This window comes from Centropristis striata, chromosome 1 (assembly GCF_030273125.1).
Source record: "Centropristis striata isolate RG_2023a ecotype Rhode Island chromosome 1, C.striata_1.0, whole genome shotgun sequence".
In the NCBI taxonomy this organism is placed as follows: Eukaryota; Metazoa; Chordata; class Actinopteri; order Perciformes; family Serranidae; genus Centropristis; species Centropristis striata.
Genome location: NC_081517.1, coordinates 44,127,513 through 44,149,096, shown reverse-complemented (window position 1 = coordinate 44,149,096; position 21,584 = coordinate 44,127,513). Strand labels below are relative to the sequence as shown.

Here is a 21,584-nt window from a genome sequence, read left to right as displayed (position 1 = left end):
CAAGGCCACCAAGCTTGGTGGCCTGCAGGTAGAGGAGAGACAGGGATGAGAAAAATGTTCAGTTCAGTTATGAGTGTAGCATTGTAATTGTCTGTGTGAGTGTGTTTGTATTGAGAAAGAGAGTGGCGGTGCCTCTGTGGAGAGAGTGGATGTTAGAAGCCACAGCAGAGCAAAAGCTAGCAACTCAGTTTGGTGGCTAACAAAGTAGAACAGCTAACACAGTTAACACAGTAGCATGGCAAACACAACAGCACAGCCAACACAGCAAACACAGTAGCACAGTTAACACAGCAAACAACGTAGCACGGCAAACAAAACAGCACAGCCAACACAGCAAACACAGTAGCACAGCTAACACAGCAAACACAGTAGAACAGCTAACAAGGCAACACAGTTAACACAGTAGCACAGTTATCACAGCAATCACAGCTAACACAGTAGCACAGCTAACACAACAGCACAGCTAGCACAGCAAAAACCTGAAGGCTAACTAGTATCAGGTGGCTAGCACAGCAAGCTAGGCCACCAAGCTTGGTAGCTTGCAGGTAAAGAGAGGTAAGGAGGAGAAAAATGTTCAGTTCAGTAATGAGGGCATCCAGTTGTGGATTTGTGTGTGTATTGGTAGAGTGGGGAGAGGGGATGTTAAAAGTCACAGAAAAGCAAAGCAAACTACTCAGTTTGGTGGCTAATACAGCGACACAGTAACACAGCAAAACACAGCAAAGCCTGAAGGCTAGCTAGTAACACAGCAAACAAAAATGGGAGAATGTTCAGTTCAGATCATGGGGGAGTCCTGATTATAAGTGTATGGAAGTGTGGGGAGATGGGAGGAAGGAGGAGAGGCACCTGAGTCGAAGGCAAAACAGCAGCAGAGAGCAGTGGCACAGGCTACAGGCACCACAGGAATGAGGCAGACCAGCATCCTGTCAGCTGGGTGCTGAGCCAACCACAGGATGAATAAAGAAGATAATCTACCACACACAGAAAAGGTGAGAAGAAACTCCCTCAGCATATGGGGAAGTGTGATACTGGACAGAACTCAAAGTGTGTAGAAACAAGAGGCTGACAAATAGAGATGTCTGAGACCATTTATGAGAACGATCTTGGTGATCAACAGAAAATGGAAGAATTTGTGTTAAATACAGCTGGAGAGAGCGATGAGGCGGACGAGAGGACAGCGACTATTTATGAAAGCATAGACAGCTACGAGGGTCACAACGCTGCAACACAGAGTTCAGTGCAGCAGCAGCCAGGTGAGTAACTCACACACACTCATGTCTATATGCCCTTTGCTGTTTAATTGAGTGTGCTTGAAAGAGCACACTATCTACTATTCAACGGGCTTAATTCCTATTTGAGTGTGCTTGAAAGCACACTATATACCAGGGGTCTGCAACCTTTAAGAGCATAAGAGCCATTGTTGGCCAAAAAAAGAGTTAAAATGTCGGAATAGAGCCGCAAACCTTATTTCAAGACTTACAATGAAAATAAACCAGCATAGTAAGTTTAAACTAGAAAATTTCCTCTGGGGAAATTCTGAAAGGGCCACAGGGTCTGCTGCCAGTGTGTGTACACTATGATGAGATTTTTTTAGAGATTTCAAACTATGCCCTTTAACCTCAAAATGTGTGTGTGTGTGTGTGTGTGTGTGTGAGTGTGTGTATTTGTGTGTGTGTGTGTGTGTGTGTGTGTAGCGAAAATTGCATAAAGCTACCTGTGTGTGTGTGTGTGTGTGTGTGTGTGTGTGCGTGCGCGTGTGTGCGTGTGTGTTTGAAGCGTGAGGAGTGTGCGCGTTTACATTCCTGTGTGTGTGGGTATCTGTAACTGTAATCACATCAAAGATCAAAGGCAATCAGATCAAAGCAATCAACAGAATTAACTGACACCTGGTCCGGAACAGTGACAGCAGAGGTGGACAGACTGGAATTTCTGGCCTCGAACAGAAAGCATTTTTGGCAAAACCATAATACCTATCATTGATCCGACTTCACTTTGAGCGTCCTGAGTTCTTCCTGGACGTCTACATATGTTTTTTTTTTAAGAAAAATGAAAAAATAGCTTCGTTAGAGCGATCTAAAAAAAACTGTTACATCTCCCTTTTTCAGAAATCTTCCTGCGTTTTTAATATGGGAGCCAATGAGGCTGTTAGTGGTGTTGGTGGATCATCTGTGCGTCCTACGCCCAAACTATAACTCTGACAGCTTTACCAGAGGATTGTGAGTGAGAAGACTAATTTTCCTACGTTTCTATGTATAAATTATTTCTGTAGAGTGGAATTTGCGGCCTGGAGCGCAGTTTTCAAATTTATTTTTTGACAGTTTTTTCTCTCCCTCTACACTCTGGCGATGATGTCACACACTGTGACACGAACATTCCGTGCAATACACACCCATTATAATCTCAGAATTTCTCCAAAAATGATCATGGTCATTGAACAGGGATTGATAAAAAACTATATGACCTATCGAAACGTGGATTTTTACACCGATATACCGACACAAGACTTGTGTCTACTGTTTAAAGTTTAAATGGAGTCTCTAGGTGAAATTATGCCGGAGAAGTAGACGTTTGAAAATCTCCAATTATTGTTCTTTTTCGCTCATTTTCTTTCGGCCGTCCCATTCACCACAATGCAAAATTTTTGGGCAGTTTTTTGCGAAAAATTCGTATTCCGTAGAGAAAAGTAATAGCACACCGATCCCAATCAAACCGCACGTTTTGATGTATAATTTGTCCTGCAACTCTTCAAGTTGTAGGACTAGTAGCTGGACGAAATTGCGTCCAGAAGAGGAAGAAGAAGAAATCCACAGTATAACAGTAGTGCAGCACTGGTCCCTACAGCTATTGCTGTAGGGACGTTTACTTCCTGAATTGCTTGCAGGTCACTTCTGTAAAGACGGCTGCAAGTCATTCAACAACAGTTTTTATTACATTTCTTGTTTTTACAGTTTTTCTCAGTCACTTTGGTGCATTTCTCACATCAATATTAACATTTGCGCAACAGTTAGTTCAACCTCCACAACATTTAGTCATTTGTGCTCATCATAGTAACAGTTTCTCCTATTTAATTAATAATAATAATTCTATTGATAATTCCTTCCAACAAATTACAAATGCTTTTGGACATGCATCAAGTGCTTTCATACAACTCTCTGCTGTTTTATAACATTATCATATCTTATGTCATGTCAGTCAAAATTAACTACACTTGTGAATGCTGAATAGTCATTCCATATAAAAACTAATAGTCCTCATTTCATTGATTGAGTCATTACATACAAAAATGTTGAACTAGTTGTCAAAACCTGTCAAGCTAATTTTATAGATTTTTTAAAAGCTTTATTTTTTACTGAAAATGTCTCCAGAATTGAACAATTTCTCTCAGGTGAAGCTCAGCTTTCACTGATCAGAAGGCTGTGTGAAGCATTAGTTGAACCAATGATAAGCCACTTCTCTACAATCACTCAGAGCTGAATCCATAAACCATAAACACTTTACAACATATATGAACCAGCAGGACATAGTGAGGACCATTTCTACAACACTGTGACACTGTTACAGCTCACAAAGGGACTTTATGTTTGTTGTAAATAAGGTGTTTTTCTCCTTTTGCACAATGCTGTAAACAAATGAGAATTGCAAAGAGCACATCCAGTAAAATGTGAAACATATTCAGTGTGTTGTACTCAGTTACCTCACTAAATACAGTAATGTGTAACTTTACTGTAGTTTTCAAATGGCTGTAAATATTATATAGTCTGTCTGGAGCATTTTCAGGTAGCGTCACCAAGATCTTACTTTTCTGCATTGAAAACATTTCCAGAGTAAACTGTCATAATGAAAACATGACAGAGACATTTGACTATCTGGTTCATAAACATGGTGTCAGGACTTTTCATCTTGATGTCACTGACACTTTCATTGACATGAATACTTGCTTTTGAGGAATGAGCTATGATCCATTTAGAGCAAGTGACACACTTCTGCAGGTTATCAACTAGGTTTTGCAGGTTGTAATTGTTCTAATTGTTTTGAGAAATGTATTAACTGTTGTGCAAATGTTAATAGTGATGTGAGAAATGCACCAATGTGACTGAAAAAAAACTGTAATGTCCTGTACAATATGTCAACAATTGTTTTTAATGTCCTGAGCAGTTAAATGAACACTGGTTATGGATGAGAACAGTTTATTCTCCCTTGCAGACAGATTTAAACTGCAGACCCTCAGCAGGAGCTCGGCTGAAAAGAGAAACCAAACTTTGGCTGAAATCAGTGAGTTTAGACTTTGACTTGTATGCATCTGACTGAAGCTGTTTGTGTGTGTTTGCAGTGGGCGTTTTAACACGTTTACTTCCTGAATTGCTTGCAGATCACTTCTGTAAAGACGGCTGCAAGTCATTCAGCAACAGTTTTTATTACATTTCTTCTGGATGGAAGAGCTGGGAGGACAGCAGACAGGACTGCAGAGACAGAGGGGCAGATCTAGTCATTGTAACCAATGAAGAAGAGCAGGTAAAAGAAAAGAAGTTAAAGATTTTGTTGTTGTTGACATTCTTATTTATCCTTTGAGTTAATACTGTAGTAAGAACTAAAGCCCCACTGATATTAGATAAGATTTATTCTTTATTAATCCCACAACAGGAAAATTTCCAATTACAGCAGCAAAGTGGACAGCAAGATAGAGGAGCTTCAATAAAAATAACAATAGTAAACAAGCAATATAAACTAGAAATATATAAGAAAGGTATTAACAATTAAACAAGCAATATATAGACACAGACACACACATATATATACAACGTGTATATATTTTTTATATATGTATAAAAAATGTACAATTTAAACAAGAGGTTAATAACATTTAGGAACATTATATATATAATATAAGAGATATGGGATTTTTGAGACAATTTTGGCAGATGATACAGTGAATTTTTTAATGAAAATGCAAAGATACTCAAGAGGCTGTTTTCATAAACAAATACAATTATTAAAACATATTTAACATTATTATACATTATACATACAATGTGTTACACTGTCAACCAATTGTACAAATGAAAACTGAGGGAAAAAAGAATGAATTAAAAGCTAAATAAACATCAGTACTATATGTCCAGTAGCAGTCAAATGCTGACCATTTAAAAAATAATGAAAAATAAAAGAAATAGCTATATGACATGATTCCTATATCACTCCAAACATTGTCAACTGCATTATATTTCATGTTTGCATAGATACAATATGTCTGTGATAGGCCAATAACAGCAGATAAAACATCAGAACCCATTTCATTGTAACAACCCACATTGTTACTTTATTTCTTTACATTACAGGGATTCATTAATTCCTTCAACCAGGAATTCTGGATCGGTCTGACAGACAGAGAAGAAGAGGGAACATGGAGATGGGTAGATGGTTCAGTTCTGAACAGCTCAGGGTAAGACTTTTATTTCTTTAATGCTATTTTCTGCATCATGTTCTGCAATAATTCCAGGTTTGTCTGTTTTTGAACAGGTTTTGGTATCCAGGCGAGCCCAACGCACGTACGTGGAAGGAGGATTGTGTCTACGTGTATTGGTCTGGAGTGCTGAACAGTTGGAATGATGCTGACTGTTCTACCTTGAGACACTGGATCTGTGAAAAACCTATGGATGTCTAATGTCATTTGTAAATATTCTGTGATAAGCACCAAAAAATAGCTTTTTATCTTTTTTCTTATAAAACACTTTTTTGAAACACAATCATTCTCCTCCCTCTAGCAGCCGTAGATTCTGCCCTACAAAGTCTAACTGCAGTTACTACTTTTTTGGTCGAAATTGAGTTATAAACTAAAAATGAACTCCTTGATGAATGTTTAATCTTGTGACAAAGTTTTAGATTTCAATTTTGCTTTAACTCAGAGAAATAATGATATAAAAATTGCAGTAACTACAAAATCCAACTCAAAACCAAAGCAGACCGCATTGATTGCACTTACAACAGTCTGTTTTGACTGAAATACAGTGTAGCCTTGTATTTATTCATTGTGTTGAATAGTGAAGACAAGAATAATAGAAATTATACGTTTATTAGGAGGGGAAATTATTATCTATATAGCAATTAAGTAAAGGGGGAATAAATTATGTCAAGACTAAAATGTAACATTACTTCATAATATTAAGTCTAAAATACACAAATCTTCTAATAGAGTTGTTAAACACTTTTAAATACACTCATAACAAAATCAATTTGAAAATGTTTATTCACTGAAAACTAAATATAAAAGCTGAAAGAAGACAACAATTACCTAACATTACTATTAGAACCTTTTACAGCAGTGCAGTAACTACATCTTTGGGGTCAAAGGTCAAATAACTCTTCATGATTTCAGTATAAAAATGACATCATCAATACATGTAGAAATAAGTGTCATATCACTGACCTACCTATAACCCATTTGGCTGACCAGTTAAAAAACGTTAAAAAACTTTAAAGCAGTTTTTCTCAGTTTAACCCTTTGCTAGTTGCAGTTAGACTTTGTAGGGCAGAATTGGAGGCTTGAATTTGGTATGGAAGTCAAGTGTGTGTGTGAGAAGGTGTTTGTTTGTTTGTTTGTTACAGTTTTTCAGTCGCTTTGGTGCATTTCTCACATCACTATTTACATTTGCAGTTTGCAACAGTTAATGCATTTCTCAAAACAATTGTGTGTTGACGGGTGAGGACCCGTTCAACGCCGCTTTCAGCTTTAATTATTTTTGTCATTAACTGTCATTTCTGCCAAATTTTGAATAATTAATATATCCCTTGCTTTTAAAAAAAAAAAAAAACTGACTTTGTATTTATTTCGTCAGTTTAGGAGACACTGTCTTACCAAGCTTGAAAATAAAAATTCCAAATGGATTTTGAGTTATGTCATGATTATTATTGCCTGAATAAAATGAACAAAAATGCATTTTATCTGCATAATGGGAGGATTTTTGTCATTAAGAAGTCAAGAAATTCCACAAATGAACTTTGGATAAGACGTACCTGTTAAGTGAAAACCATCCAGGTGACAGCTCATGAATCTGACTGAGAGAATGCAGAAGTGTGTAAAGTTGTCATCAAAGCAAAAGGAAGAATCTAAAATATTTAAACATTCTGGTTTGTTTAACATTTTTTTTTTTTTACTACATAAGTCCATATGTACATTCTTTCATAGTTTTGATGTCCTCAGCATCAATCTACAATAATAAAAAAAGAAAACTCTCCCCTCCCCAGTCACTTGTGGTGTACCACAGGGCTCTGTCCTTGGCCCCCTTCTTTTCATTATCTACTTACTCCTGCTCGGTAATATCTTCAGGAATCAAGGACTCAATTTTCATTGTTATGCAGACGACACCCAGCTCTATCTCTCCTGCAATCCTGGTACCGCACTTCCTCCAGGCATTAATTTAAATCCAGTGACAGATGAGACAACAGTCTCTCTGTTTGAACAAACATCACTATGAAGTGTAGTGGTGGCAAATCATCTGATGTCAAAATCATGTCAGAGAAGAGATGAGAAGTTTTGTTTGAAAGAAAATTTTGAACTGAGCCATGTTGGTTTTGAAAAAGCTGACTCTTCAGAATGAAACAGATCACTTGACTGTCTCAAGGTTATAATAGTTTTGGATTTTTCATTAGTTTTAGTTTTAATTTCGTTGTCAATTTTTGTTTTCAAATTCAGTTAGTTTTAATTAGTTTTTAGAGTGAGTTTGCTAGTTTTAATTAGTTTTATTTTTTGGAAAATGCTTAGTTTTAGTTTAGTTTTTATTAGTTTTAGTGTTAGTTTTAGTTTTTTGTAATGGGGTATTTTTTGGGTGCCAGATTCAATAAGGTCACAATAAATGTTGCCTTTGTTTCCTCTGTCTGATCCATCTCAGCCCCAATAAATTTATTAAGTCATAAAACCAGATAGTTGAAATAGATTTCATATCAACCAAAAAGGTTTATGTATGAAAAAAGTTGTCAAAGACGAAAACTAAGGACATTTTCACTCTAATTTTAGTTAGTTTTAGTTAGTTTTGTAACCACACAATACAGTTTCAGTTAGTTATCGTTTTTTTTAAAAACTCACGTTTTTATTTTTATTTCAGTTAACGAAAATGTTTTTTCAATTCTAGTTTTCTTTATTTCGTTAGTTTTCGTTAACTATAATAACCTTGGACTGTCTACACGATGTAAAAACCTGGTTCTCCCACGACTCTCTCAAGCTCAATGGAAATAAAACAGAACTCCTTTTGGTTGGCACTTAATCCACATTATCTAAATCCAATAGGTTCTCACTGCACATTGATAATAATAATCAAAAGTCTGGGCATCATCCTGGATAGCACCTTCTCCTTCACTGCCCATATCAATAACATCACCCGCTCTGCATACTTTCATCTTCGCAATATCAATCGCCTTCTCCCATCTCTCTCCCATAATAACACCTATATACTGGTTAAAGCCCTTGTCACATCCCGACTCCATTACTGTAATGATCTTCTACATGGTCTGCCACAGAAATCCTCAATAAACTGCAATTAGTCCAAAATTCGGCCGCATGCGTCAATTCCAGAAGTCCATCCACACAACACATCACTCCCGTCCTCAAACAGCTTCATTGGCTCCCGATCCACCTCCGTATTCACTTCAAGATCCTGCTCCTCACATTCAAAGCCTCCACAACCTTCACCCTCATATCTAACTGAGCTCCTTCAAACCTCCACACCTTGCCGTACACTCAGGACCTCCTCTGCTTCACTCCTCTTCACCCCTTCTGCCCATTTAGCCACAATAGTACTAAGATCTTGTAGTATAAATTTACTACCTCTCTGAGTGAGAAACGTGGATTAAAGACCAAGTCGAAGTTCCTTTTAGTTTTCTTTATTATCAATCATCAGAATACACTGCCCAGGTACAGCGGAGGAGAACTTTGTCAATTTCAAGGCTGCTGAAAAAAGGTGGTCCCTCCAATGGAGCCTGTGTTCTCTCTGAATACATTTTCGGCGCAACGCAATTTGATTATATCACGTGGAGTGTCCATGTAAAGTTAACACTTCATCTCCTCTCTGCAGGTAAGAGTTTTATACTGCAAAGTGAGAAAGAATGACAGTAAAATGTTTATCCTTCATGTCAGCTCGCTCTGAACAAGCTTAATGAATTTACCATAAATATCACAATGCGGGCGCACTACATATGGCCGACTGGTTTGACTACAGAGAAGTGAATGACGGCAGGAACCAATCAGGAGGAGGATCAGTGTCCAATATGTACCTACCCTTTCCGTTTTTGATGAATTGCTGGTGCGTTGTGGCGAATCGCTGGTAAATAACATTATTTAATGACATTAAAACAAGAAGATTCTCTGTAGATGATACACAGAAAAGTAAAAAAAAAAATAAAAATTATACTTTTGCGAGATCTTGCAAAAGTATTATTTATTTATTTTTTTTTAACTTCGATTTTTTTTCTTTCAATGTCCCTTAAGGGGCTCTGTCATTTCATAAGTAAATTTGAAAGAACTTTGTTTCAAAAACAAGATGGTCAGCACTTTATTTGTGTGTATTGTGCTGCAGACTCTCTTTTGGAGGGATAAAGTCTAGTGGGAATATATGTTCAGAAAAATATTTATGAACATTTATCTGTCAAACAAGGATGAAATATTGAATTATGAGATCACAGAGTGGATTTCATATGACATTTGCTAGACAAGATAAAAGTTAACTCTATGGAGTCTTATAGGGCTATTTTGTCCATTTTGGAATCCTTTTTGTGTCTTTGTAAGTCATTTTGTGTCTTCATTGGTCATTTGTGTCTTTTTTGTGTCTTTTTTGGTCATTTTATGTCTGTTGTTGTGTCTTTTAGTTATTGTGTCTTTTTGTGTCTTTTTTTGTCATTTTGTGTCTGTTTTTGTCTTTTTTAGTTATTTTGTTTCTTTTTTGGGTCATTTTGTCTTTTTTTGTAATTTTGTGTCTTTTGTGGGTTTTTTTCGGTTATTCTGTCTTCTCATTTTGTGTCTTTTTTTCATTTTGTGTCTTTTTGGTCATTTGTGTCTTTTTTTGGTCATTTTGTGTCTTTTTTGGTCATTTTATGTCTTTTTGTGTCTTTTTTTGTCATTTTATGTCTGCTGTGTCTTTTTTATAAGTTATTTTGTGTCTTTTTTTCATTTTGTGTCTTTTTTGGTCATTTGTGTCTTTTTTGTGTCTTTTTTGGTCATTTTGTGTCTTTTTTGGTCATTTTATGTCAGTTGTTGTGTCTTTTTTAGTTATTTTGTGTCTTTTTTGGTCATTTTGTGTCTTTTTTTTGTTTTTTGTGTCTTTTTTTGGTCATTTTGTGTCTTTTTTTGGTCTGCTTTGTTTTTACATCTGGATGTGATGAAGCATGCTTTGGCGCTGTTGGAGACTCCAGAAGGTTAATAGACTGTCCAGTTGCAGTCATGTACCTTTACCTTGCCAGCTTATTGAGCTATAAGTATGAACAGAGCGCCCCTTTGTGGCACCAATGTGAACAAACTTCTCTGGCAAATTTAGATGAATAACTATTGTAAACCTCAAGGGACTTTTTGTACGACTTTATACCCACCAGATTCTATTCCAGAGAATGTGAGTTTCATTTCTTTGATTTGCTGACGTTAGATAAACCACTTTTCTTTTGTTACAGATCATATAAACAAATCAGCCTTTGTCAGGAAATGAATTTATCTTAATTACAGAAGTAAGTTTGTGATAGTTCAGGTTAAGAAGTTGGTGTGTAGGTTGAGAACGTGTGAGTGGAGTTTGCATGCTGACACATTGTGGGTGATAGAATTTCTATTTATGTTGGACGTCTTACTTTCTGAGTTACTATTTCTTGGAAACTGCAAAGCAACAACATGAGGATGTTGCTGTTCACCCTGTGCAGTAAGTTGTTGAATCACATTTGTTTTCATGCAAATTCAATAAGGCAGAACATTACTCCTTGATATTGGTCTTTTTTTATGTATTTAACAGTTGTAACACAGGTGGCAATACATTTAACAACATATACACTGCAAAAAGGTGTTTAGTCTAAAAACCAGATAAAAACAGTAAATCTGAGGGAAATGATCTTGCTGCATGGACAGATAATTTACCTTGACAAGATTTCTGAAATTAAGATTATTAAATCTAGAAATCTGGAAAATAAGCATGTTGTATGCTTAACTCTATGGAGTCTTGGGTTATTTTGTCTATTTTTGAATCCTTTTCATGTCTTTGTAAGTCACATTGTGTCTTTTTTGGTCATTTGTGTCATTTTGTATCTTTTTCTGAGTTTATATACTTCTCACGGATTCTGAGTTAAATAACACTTTGAAAAGTGTTAATATTTTAACTTTTTAATAGTGTTAAATATTTGACACCCTTGGTGCTTTATGACACCACATAAGTGCACTTTTAACTCGAAATTGTGTTATTCCTTTCCACTTTGAGTGTTAATTTTTGACATACATTGTGTTATTTAATGACATATTAAAGTGTATTGTATTTTAACCCTAAAATCATGTTATTTCCTTTCACTAATGTGATAATTAACATTCATTGTTTTGTTTTACGATACATTAAAAGTGCATTCTGTCTTTAGCCGAACATACAAGTCACTAAATCTGAAAATCAACTGCAACTGAATTGAATCTAACTCAGGTGTTAACATGTAACAATGCTGGTAGAGCTTTTTGATCACTACAATGTTAAAACAACTCCAAAATCAATACTCACCAACTCAAAATTATTAACACTGAAAAAACAACACTACAGATTTTGCTGTGATAGTTAACCGTTATTTTTAACCCTCTAGAGTCCATGAAAGCTCCTGCACATTAACTTCCTCATGACGTGAAGACATAAAAATGAAGCAACATTGAGTCTCTCCATCAGCTTCCCTCTAAAGTTCTAGATTGAAACTCCATGCCAGATTTTCAAGCCATTGGATATTCAGCCAAGTAAAACCGGAGATATTGTCAAATATATTTAGTATAAAATATAGAACTAGATATTATCCTCATTTTACCTGTTATACACTGAAAAAAAAAGATAAATAATAGCTACTCAATAAAATTGAGGCAACAGATTGCACGCAATATTATTAATTAAATCTAAAAAGTTGAGTTAATAACAACTTAAGAGGAAGTTTTAAGTGTCAATTAAAAACGGACTAATTCTATTGTGTTGGATTCATTCAAAATTCTCTTGATTCAGAATTACATACACATAAAGATTATATTTAATGTGGTCAAAATAAGTAGATTCTATCTCAAACATTTTATATTAAAGTTACTTAAACAACTGCCTCAAAATCAAGGACGCATTTATATTTAATACATTTTACAAATATATTAAGTAAAGTGAAATGACTACAGAATAATTTATTACAGTGTATGTTTTATATGCAACCTGTGTTCATATTTGCAATATTTAAAATTCTGTGTATTGAGACATCATTTTCAAGATCAGATTTTATGTTTCCTTTGTTTCTTTTGGGTTCAAAATTTTGATCAAGTCAAAGTTATAAATTAATTATCAGGACATAAAGGTCAGGTAACGCTGAAAAAACTGATACCAACATGGCATGGTAAAGATTTTTAACAGATTTTTAAACGGACATAATAGCCGAAGATTTCAGAGGGTTAACAGGAAATGTAAAAATGAAAAATTTAGAAAAAAAAATCTGCAAGAAACGGTCGTATTATTCTTCAATGACTCGTATCAGGAGAACTTGACTATGACGGCATATTAGGTCCAAGTATGAATAAAAATAAAAATACATACCGTGGGGGAGGTAATATTTAGAGAAAAAATTTGCATATTTACTAGATTAAATTGGCAAATCTACAAGAAAAAAAGTTGCAGATTTAAGAGATTTAAAGTGGCAAATCTTTGCAAAAAAAGTTGCAGATTTACGAGAAAAAAGTGGAGAAAAAAAGCAACTTTCTTTTCTCCCAGATTCACCACTTCAAATCTCATAAATCTGTACATTTTTTTCTCGTAGATTTGCCACTTTAATCTCGTAAACTTTTTTTCTCAAAATATTACCCCCCTCCCCTGGATTTGTATGTTTTTACACATTCTGGCTGTATGTAATATCCTCCAATATTCTCTAGGGTTGAAATTTGGAATTTGCAAGTATTTCAATGAGTGCCCTATTAACTCTATGGAGTCTTATAGGGCTATTTTATCCGTTTTTAATCATTTTTAATCCTTTTCATGTCTTTTTTGTGTATTTTTGGTCATTTGTGTCTTTTTGTGTCTTTTTTTGTCATTTTTGGTCATTCTGTCTTCTCATTTTGTGTCTTTTTTGGTCGTTTTGTGTCTTTTTTTAGTCATTTTGTGTCTTTTGGTGTCTTTTTTAAGTAATTTTATGTATTTTGGTCATTTTGTGTCTTTTGTGTCTTTTTTGGTCATTTTGTGTCTTTTTTATTCCTTTAGTCTAACATAAAATGTGATTTTGAATCTTTTTTTTTAACTTTCAAGACACTATCATGCTCAATAAAGAATTTTAAATGTTGCAAATGTGAACAAAGGTGTCAAATCTAACATATAAGAGGGTTCCATCCAGTTCTATCATTTTATACTAAATCTATTTGAGCTTGTCTCCAGTTTTACTTGGTATATCATCATCAAACTGAAACTGGCCTCATGGAGTTTACAGCCAGAACTTTAGAGGTAAATGTACAGTAGGGCTCCACGCTGCTTTGTTTTCTAGTCTGATGGAGGCAACAAGTCTGGATTATTTGGAGCTTTTGGACACTCCACACTTCAGCACCTTCGTGTTGAACAGCTCCGCTTGCTTTTTCATGGAGGGGGGAACTCCCGTTTTTGTTTGCCCATGTTGCCAACCAGGCTATATTTAGGCTAATTACTTATTTTGGGTAATTCTGTCTTTTTTTGGTCATTTTGTTTCTTTTTAAAGTAATCTAGCTTTTATTCTGTCATTTTGTGTCTTTTTTGTGTGACTTTGTGTCTTTTTTAAATAATTTTGTGTCTTTTTTTGGTAATTCTGTGTATTTTTTGGTCATTTTGTGTCTTTTTAAAGTCATTTAGTGCTTTTTTCAGTCATTTTGAGTCTTTTTTTGTAATTTTGTGTCTTTTTTTGGTCATTTTGTGTCTTTTTTAAGTAATTTAGTTTTTTTCTGTCATTTTGTGTTTTTGTGCCTTTTTTTGGTCATTTTGATACAGCCTCCAGCGGCCCATGCAGTTCCTCCTGCCACCCCTGGAGGGCTCCCTTCTCCTTTAGCCTGCTCTGGTTTATTTAGTTCTGTTTTCCATGAAAATGAAACGAAGTCAAATCACTGTTAAACCAGCTGAACAGCCTTGTTTAGCTAGATAAGGGTGTGTTTTAGATGTTGTGCCATAAAGAATCTCTCCACATGCCAACACACCACACACCTGAGGAAGCACTTTGTGTACAGGTAGGCTACGTTAAAAATATCAGTTTCCATGTAATAAGATCTCTGTTTAGTCTTATTGCTTTATTACTAATTGCTTAACAGACAACGTCATTGTTTATTTTGATGTCTCCTGTATACACGCCCCGTTCAATATTAAGTGTATTTATTTTTAGTTTTATTGGAAAATCACTGTGTATGTTACCATGTGATGCAGTGAATCAATGTTACATGCAGCTTTGGTTGTATGCGAGCAGAAACAGATGTGAGGGAGGAGTCCACCAGCCACTGTTTGACCAATGAATAAATACATTTTGTTTCATTCTTTTTCATGTGGTTGTTAGGTTTTTGGCGGAGGTCACTGTTACTGAGATGTTGGAAGGAAAAGCTTGGGTCGCAGGTTGCAGCCTGTTTGTGCTGCTCATGTTGAATGGTCAAACTGCTCACTGCCAAAAGTATAAAGGTATGTCAATTAGAGATGTTCCGATACCATTTTTTCTCTATGAAAAAAATATCATACTGCACCTGCATGACTGTGATATGATTATCATTGTGGTAAGGCCTGGCTCAGGTTAAACCCTTTGTAAAACATGAGTAAATAGAGCAGATTCAAGCCATTTAATTTTAAATAAAACAGTATACAAAACAGTAGTGCACCAGCAACTTAAATAAATAAATCTGGGTTAAGTGTTTTGGCTCCGCCCACTAGTTAGTTCCCCTCGGCCTCTGTTACCATACAGGTACTTTAGTAGTGGCTAACCAACAGACATAATGTGACAACAGACTGATGCGGCAAACAGTGTTGCCAACTAGACTTTGTTGCTATATTTAGCGACTATTTAGACCAGAGGTCTCAAACTCAAATTACCTGGGGGCTGCTGGAGGCAGTATCAAAATGACCAAAAAAAGACACAAAATTACTAAAAAAAAACCCACACAAAATGACAAAAAAAAAACACAATAAGACCAAAAAAATACACAGAATTACCACAAAAGACGCAAAATTATTTTAAAAATACACAAAATGACCCAAAAAAGACACAAAATGACCAAAAAAGACACATAATTATTTAAATAAAGACACAAAATGACCCAAAAAAGACACAAAATTATTAAAAAAATACACAAAATTACTGAAAAAGACACAAAATTACCAAAAAAAGACAAAAAATTATCAAAAAAAGTAATTAAAGGGACCTTCCACACACAACACGGCAAGGTGCCATTCATATAAAACTCACATTAAACTTTCATATCAAGGTGGGGGCCACAAAATATCGTCACGAGGGTCGCAATTGGCCTGCAGGCCGCGAGATTGAGACCCATGCTCTAGACTCTTCTTCAACAAAGCAACTAGCAACAACTCTAGGGTCTTTTTCTGGTGTTATTGGAGACTTTTGGAGACTCTTAAACTCTCTTAACGAGTAGCAGGCGCCGTCCCAAAGCACTCACAAGCGGTCCAGTCCTCCTGCAGCAGCAGGAGATGTTTAACCCCTCAGCGTCCAGTTTGCACCAGTCTGCAAATGAATCATGCATGCGCGAAACTTGCGCTCAGTAGCAGCTCAGAAATTAGCTACCCGACAAACGAGGTTTTGTGGTTTCAGTCAAACAGGTTCGAGCTGGAATGCGATCAAGAAATATTATGTTATCCAGAAATTAAAATCGGCAACCAAGATTACAGGTTTTGCTGATGTTAGCATGTAGCTACATGTAGCAGTGTATATCATGCAAATCATGTAGTAGTTGTAATAACTTTGGTGACATTTAATTTCAGTGGATGTTTTTTTTAACTCTTCATAGGTTCAACAAATGAAGCCCTGAGACTCATGCTGGTTGGAAAAACTGGATCAGGAAAGAGTGCTGCTGGAAACACCATCCTGGGGAGAGAAAATGCCTTTCATGAGGAAATGTCACCTGAGTCGGTGACTAAAGGCTGCCAAAGAATAGAGGGAAAACATGGAGTGAGGAAGATTGCTGTGATCGACAGCCCAGGACTGTTTGACACAAACAAAACAGGAGAAGGAATAAAGGAAAACATTAAGGAGTGTATTGAACAGTCAGTTCCTGGACCCCATGCTTTTCTGTTAGTCATCAGTCTGAAGGTAAGATTCACTGAAGAGGAGAAGTCAGCTGTGAATTGGATCCAGGAAAACTTTGGCTCAGATGCTGACATATATACCATAGTCCTGTTTACACATGCTGACCTCCTGAAGGATAAATCTGTAGAAGACTATGTGGCAGAGAGCACACATCTAAAAACACTGATAAATAAGTTAGGGGGACGATATCATTCACTCATCAATGACAAAAGACAAGACAGAAACCAGGTCAGGGAACTTCTAGACAAGATAGATACAATGGTGAAGCGCAATGGAGGAAGTCACTACGCCAGTGAGATGTACAAGGCAACCCAGAAGAGACTTGAGGAGGAGAGAAAAAAGAAGGACGAGGAAGAGCGAAGAATGAAGGAAGTGGAAGAGAGGATGAGGGAGAGAATGAGGGAGGAGATGAGGGAGAGGCAGGAAAAGATTGCTTGGTGTAAAAAGATAGTTTATACTTCCCTGGGAAGTGTTGGAGCAGGAGCATTTATTTACCCCCCAATGTTTCTCGTGTCAGGTTTTGGGGCACTTATACTGGCAGCTAATGGTTGCACATTAGATATGTTTATATAGTTGCGGGACGTGGAGGGTGTTCCATCATGGCAGATTCAGGAGAAGCCTGGCTTATTTTGATAAGTCATGCTAATTTAAGTGAGAGATTTGTTCCATTAATGTGGCTTATGTGATTCCCTTCTCAATAACCATGGTAACTTATACCACTGAACTAGCCTGTTCCTTGTCAGGCTAACGGACAAGCTTACTTTAACCCTTTGATGCACAACATATTGGCATGGGTCTCAATCTCGCGGCCCGCGGGCCAATTGCTGCCCTCATGACGATATTTTGTGCCCCCCATCTTGATATGAAAGTTTAATGTGAGTTTTATATGAATGGCACTTTACCGTGTTGTGTGTGGAAGGTCCCTTTAATTACTTTTTTTGGCAATTTTGTGGGGGTTTTTTTGGTAATTTTGTGTCTTTTTTGGGTAATTTTGTGTATTTTTGGGTCATTTTGTGTCTTTTTTAAAATAATTTTGTGTCTTTTTGGTAATTCTGTGTATTTTTTTTGGTCATTTTGTTTCTTTTTTAAGTAATTCGTTTTTTTCTGTCATTTTCTCTCTTTTTTGGGTCATTTAGTGTCTTTTTTAAAAAGTAATTGTGTCTTTTTTTGGTAATTCTGTGTATTTTTTGGTCATTTTGTGTCTTTTTTGTAATTTTGTATCTTTTTTAAAGTAATTGAGTGTTTTTTTCAGTCATTTTGTATCTTTTTTTGTCATTCTGTGTCTTTTTTTTTCGGTCATATTGTGTCTTTTTTAAGTAATTTTCTGTCTTTTTTTGGTCATTTTGATACTGCCTCCAGCGGCCCCAGGTAATTTGAGTATTAGACCCCTGCTTTAAGCTATGTGTCAAATAATTTCTTACAGTTGGAAACAGAATCCCAAAATACAGTTTTGTCACATTTCTTTTCGAGCTTGCGTCACATACAGTTTTTTTGGGGGGGATGAAACTTTTATTTGAACACTCAATGTATGATTTAACAAAAGTGTGCAAAAGTTTTGTAGAAGTCCTTTATTCATTAAGCCTTAATATATATAAGTGAAAGTTAATGTTAATTCTAACTGGCCTTTTTCAAATAAGCCTCCATTTCATTAGCTGCGTTGATGCATCCTCCTGTGCAAAAAGGAAAATCTGGAAGAGGCAATTGCTACAAAGAATCCTGTTTACTATATTAACTTCTGAAATATGGGTGTTTATACTTTATATGTGAATGTATGGGCTAAATGCAATTTTCAATAAAGTGTGAAATTCAGTTTATGTGTCCTGGCATTAATGCAGAAGCTATTGAACCATATTAGAAACATCTGTGTTTGAGAAGAAGAAATACTCATCTGTATCAGTGATGGTGAGTAGGTCTACCTATATATATTTTTTTTTGTAATTTACTTTTTATTGGTTTTTGAAATTAACAAACAAACAATCAACATGAAGACCTATAGACAAATACAGAAAATATCAAAGAAAAAAGTAAAAGTGTACAAAAGGGGATTGGAAAACACCCAAAATTAAATGAATAAATAAAATAAAATAAAATAAAAAGGGGAAAGGTACAAAGAAATGAAAGTATTCTGATCGTCCAATCTGAGATTACCTGAAATCCGGTTTTATGGTAGAGACATATGTAATCCATTTTTGCCAATTTTCAATAAATACCTCTTTTTGTGTTCTTAAATTGAAAGTAATTCTTTCCATTACAAAGATGCTGTACACAATATCGATCCATTCATCTGCACTAGGTGCCTCCCTCTTCAGCCATTTCTTTGTTATCGATTTCTTACAGGCCACCAATAATATTCTAAGTAAATATTTATCTTTATTCCTCTACTCCAGTTCCTCTAGATCCACTAAATATAATAAATTGAAACAAAGAGTTATTTTTGTTGAAAACACAGTCTCTAGAATTTGATGTACGCTCAACCAAAATGGGGTCACAACAGGGCAAGACCAGAATATGTGATAGTGATTCGCCTCTTTGCTTCCACAACATCTCCAACATTCTGTCTGACTGGAATATGATCTCTTTTGATATGGAGTGCAGAAATAGCGAATAAGATTTTTCCATGAATATTCTCTCCAAAGTGGGGAATTTGTTGTTTTCCATTGTTGTTTGAAAATTTCCTTCCAGTTCTCCTGTGAGATTATGATGTTGCCTTCAGTTTCCCATCTTGATTTTACATTAGATACATTTTCTTTGTTAAGAGATTGAAGACTTGTGTATAATTTTGAAATTATCTTCTTAAAAGGTTCATCTTTATAAGCTTTTACAAATACCTGTAGAATATTGTTTTCAGGTTCATAATTTTTTATAATGTTTTTCCTGATATAGTCTCTTATTTGTAGATATCTGAAGAGGTCCTTGCTCTGTAGACCAAATTTATCCTTGAGATCTTGGAAACTTCTAACCGAACATTTACTTATTAGTGAATAGTATGTTGTAAGCCCTAAAGAGGTCCATTCCTTGAATCTATGGTTGTGTTGACTTGGTAGGTCTACCTATTTTAAAAGGTTAGAGGTCAGAGCTGTAGGAGAGCAGTGCTCACTTTGCTACCAAAAAAAGGTGACCTTCAGGATATAAAGAACTGGTGGCCAGTCTCTCTGCTCTGCACAGATTATAAACTGTTGTCTAAAGTCCTGGCTAATAGATCATGGACCATGTCATCCAGCGGACCCAAACCTACTGTGTGCCCGGCAGGTCCATTGTTGATAATGTGTCACTGATTAGAGATTTTTTGGAAGTCTCTGGTTCTTTGGGTTTTGATGCTGGTCTGGTTTCTTTGGACCAGGAAAAGGCATTTGACCGGGTTGAGCACTGTTCCTGCATTTAATCAGCACAATGTGCTGTCAGCAGTTTACAACTACTATTAGTCTGTGAATTACAGGAAGTGACCTTTCAGATGAGATGCCTGTGTTCCTGCAGAACAAGTTCTCCCACTTTCACATATTTCAACAAAGCTGCGGTTCTATTTTCTCTCATCAAACACTTACCACACATGCTGAGTGTAGGTGTGGTTACCTGCATCAGCTGTGATCAGTATGTTCTCTTGAATGGAGCAGGGCTGCCCCTAAACAAAATGGGGCCCTAAGCGAAAAAAATTTCTTCTGTTACAAATATAATACTAATATGTATACTATATTTGTAGTATCTGCTATAATCCATTATAATGCAAACTACAACCACTAATACTGGCAGTATTACTACTTCTATACTAATATTAATTTTAAAAACTATTGCTGCTATCTATTATTAAGGCCACGGGGAAATCGCACCGAGCACTGGTCCCATACAACAATAGCTGTAGAAAACTGCCCAAAATTTTGCATTGAAATGAATGGGACGGCCGAAAAAAAATGAGCGAAAAAAAGAACAATAATTGGAGATTTTTAAACGTCTACTTCTCCGGCATAATTTCACCTAGAGACTCCATTTAAACTTTAAACAGTAGACACAAGTCTTGTGTATCGGTGTATTAATCCACGTTTCGATAGGTCATATGGTTTTTGATCTATCCCTGTTCAATGACCATGATCATTTTGTTCGTGTCACAGTGTGTGACATCTTCGCCAGAGTGTAGAGGGAGAGAAAAAACTGTCAAAAAATAAATTTGAAAACTGCGCTCCAGGCCGCAAATTTCACTCTACAGAAATAATTTATACATAGAAACGTAGGAAAATTTGTCTTCTCACTCACAATCCTCTGGTAAAGCTGTCAGAGTTATAGTTTGGGCGTAGGACGCACAGATGATCCACCAACACCACCAACAGCCTCATTGGCTCCCATATTAAAAATGCAGGAAGATTTCTGAAAAAGGGAGATGTAACAGTTTTTTTTAGATTGCTCTGACAAAGCTGTTTTTTTCATTTTTCTTAAAAAAACAAACATATGTAGACGTTCAGGAAGAACTCAGGACGCTCAAAGTGAAGTCAGATCAATGATAGGTATTATGGTTTTGCCAAAAATGCTTTCTGTTCGAGGACAGAAATTCCAGTCTCTCCACCTCTGTCTGGTCACTGTGGCGGAACTGGCAGTTAATTTCAGTTGATTGCTCTGCTCTGACTGGTCGACTCCACCTGGCCACCTGGTTGCTTAGCTACCAAAGCCTCCCCCACCACCCCCCTCCTCCAACACAGACATTCCAACTGAACAGACAGTTCAGTTTTTAAAAAAAAAACACAAGACCTTATAACTTGACCATACATTGTCCAATCTGCCTCAAACTTGTCATGCATGATGATGGCTCATCACTGACCAGTTCTACATAACAATATTTCATAAATTCCCGCCTTTTTTTATTAGCCACGCCCCCTTTCATAACTAATGAACCGTTTGTCCTAGAAACTTGTATAAGGTGTCAGATTACTCGGCATAGAGTCCCTGTTTAACTGGCGATTGATAACCCCGCCCCTTTTGATTAGCCACGCCCCCTTTTACTTACTAATTAACCGTTTGTCCTACAGACTTGTATGAAGTGTCTGTGAACTCAGGACAGAGTTCCTGTTTAACTGGTGGTTGATTACCCCGCCTCTTTTCAGTAGCCACGC

The 21,584-nt window shown here is 36.2% G+C and overlaps 2 protein-coding genes across 2 annotated transcripts; both read left to right on the top strand.

Moving 5' to 3' along the window:
• The first annotated feature begins 1,075 nt into the window (after positions 1-1,075).
• LOC131973396 (hepatic lectin-like) lies at positions 1,076-6,189 on the top strand. Its single transcript, XM_059335419.1, has 5 exons — positions 1,076-1,253; positions 4,204-4,272; positions 4,331-4,512; positions 5,337-5,440; positions 5,518-6,189. The coding sequence occupies exons 1-5, from the start codon at positions 1,076-1,078 to the stop codon at positions 5,660-5,662; spliced, it is 678 nt and encodes a 225-aa protein (XP_059191402.1). The 3' UTR covers positions 5,663-6,189.
• A 4,672-nt stretch (positions 6,190-10,861) lies between these two features.
• Positions 10,862-19,393, top strand: LOC131973312 (GTPase IMAP family member 7-like). Its single transcript, XM_059335317.1, has 3 exons — positions 10,862-10,889; positions 16,190-16,927; positions 19,386-19,393. Exons 1-3 carry the CDS (start codon positions 10,862-10,864, stop codon positions 19,391-19,393), a joined length of 774 nt encoding a protein of 257 aa, XP_059191300.1.
• Positions 19,394-21,584: the final 2,191 nt, after the last annotated feature.